The 1597-nt window shown below is 42.0% G+C and overlaps 1 protein-coding gene across 4 annotated transcripts in view; it reads left to right on the plus strand.

Annotated features, from left to right (window-relative positions):
* aig1 (androgen-induced 1 (H. sapiens)) overlaps positions 1-1597 on the plus strand; it is a 16548-nt gene that overhangs the window by 13368 nt on the left and 1583 nt on the right. For all 4 annotated transcript variants that reach the window (XM_016662126.1, XM_016662124.1, XM_016662125.1 and 1 more), the window contains 2 exons: positions 827-942; positions 1041-1207. In XM_016662126.1, the coding sequence (XP_016517612.1) occupies positions 827-942; positions 1041-1207 (283 nt within the window). The remainder of the gene's footprint in view (positions 1-826; positions 943-1040; positions 1208-1597) is intronic.

Here is a 1597-nt window from a genome sequence, read left to right on the forward strand (position 1 = left end):
CACACACACACACACACACACACACACACACACACACAGGACTGCTTTTCTCAGATAAAACTGAAGGTTCATCAGAGGAAAATTAAAGTTCTGAGTCCAAACAGAGCATCAGAGTCAGAACCAGGTGGTGTTTTCAGGTGATCAGAAAGGGTTAAAGATCCGATTCAGCTGTTTCGGGTATGACCTGCAAGGTCATGAGAGGAGATGTGGATCCCCGTCCCGGTTCTGGCCCAAACCACTGGTTGAACCTCCAAGGCTCAGGGGATTTTCATTAAAAACAATAATTAGTCAATTAAAACTACTTACATGTAATTAAAATAAAATAAATGTAATTCCATTTCAAAACAAAATAAACATTTAATTTCAATGAAATTTAAATGAAATGGTTTAAATTAAAACAAAAATAATTAATAATTCACATTGAATACATTTAAAACACAATGAATAAAAGAAAATTTAATTAGAAAGAAAAATTATGAAACAAATTAATTTAAATGAAGCAAATAAATATAATTAATTTAAATTCTAACTAAATAAATAATAATGATTCTTAACATTTCATATAAATAAAATTAAAACTTACTAATCTAACTTTCAAAGTAAAGTTTAGCGATTCTTGTTTTTGCAGCTGCGTTAGATTGGTTCAGGTGTAGTTCCTCTTGTAGCCACTAGATGGCAGCTCTACTGCTGAACCCCGGCTATTTCACTGTTGGATCAGTGATTTAATTGGTTCTTGTTCATCGTGACATCATCAGCCTTTAATATAGGCAACCAAAGCCGGTTCTGTAGAACCTGTACTGATGTTCTGCTCCGTGTTTCTCTCCAGCACACCACCGTTCTTCCCTTCATCATCATCGAGATGCGGACCACCCACCACAGCTACCCCCGTCGGTCCTGGGGGCTGGCCGCCGTCTGCCTGTTCGGCGTCGGATACATTCTCTGGTAACGGGTCACTCCAGAACATCTGCTGGTTCTACTGCGTCTTACAGATGTGTTGAAGTCCAGATTTGTTGGTAAAACAAATGGATATGGCCTTCCAGGACGTGTTGGGTCCACCAGGTGACCGGTGTCTGGGTTTACCCGGTCCTTGAACGCATCACGCCGCTGGCTCGGGTCGCTTTCTTCAGCGCCATGACGGCCGTGATCTGCATCATGTACGTCCTGGGAGAGATCCTCAATGGATACATCTGGGACCACACACACACAGGTACAGAGGTACACACACACACACAGGTACAAACACACACAGGTACACACACACACACAGAGGTACACACACACACACAGACACACACACACTGGACTGCTTTTCTCAGATAAAACTGAAGGTTTCATCAAGGTGGATGAGGCTCCAGGAGAACAGAATAATGACTTCATCAGAGGAAAATTAAAGTTCTGAGTCCAAACAGAGCATCAGAGTCAGAACCAGGTGGTGTTTTCAGGTGATCAGAAAGGGTTAAAGGTCCGATTCAGCTGTTTCAGGAAGACGTTTGACCTGCAAGGTCAGGAGAGGAGATGTGGATCCCCGTCCCGGTTCTGGCCCAAACCACTGGTTGAACCTCCAAGGCTCAGGGGATTTTCATTAAAAACAATAATT

The sequence above is a fragment of the Poecilia formosa genome, unplaced genomic scaffold (genome assembly GCF_000485575.1).
Source record: "Poecilia formosa unplaced genomic scaffold, Poecilia_formosa-5.1.2 Scaffold360, whole genome shotgun sequence".
NCBI lineage: Eukaryota > Metazoa > Chordata > Actinopteri > Cyprinodontiformes > Poeciliidae > Poecilia > Poecilia formosa.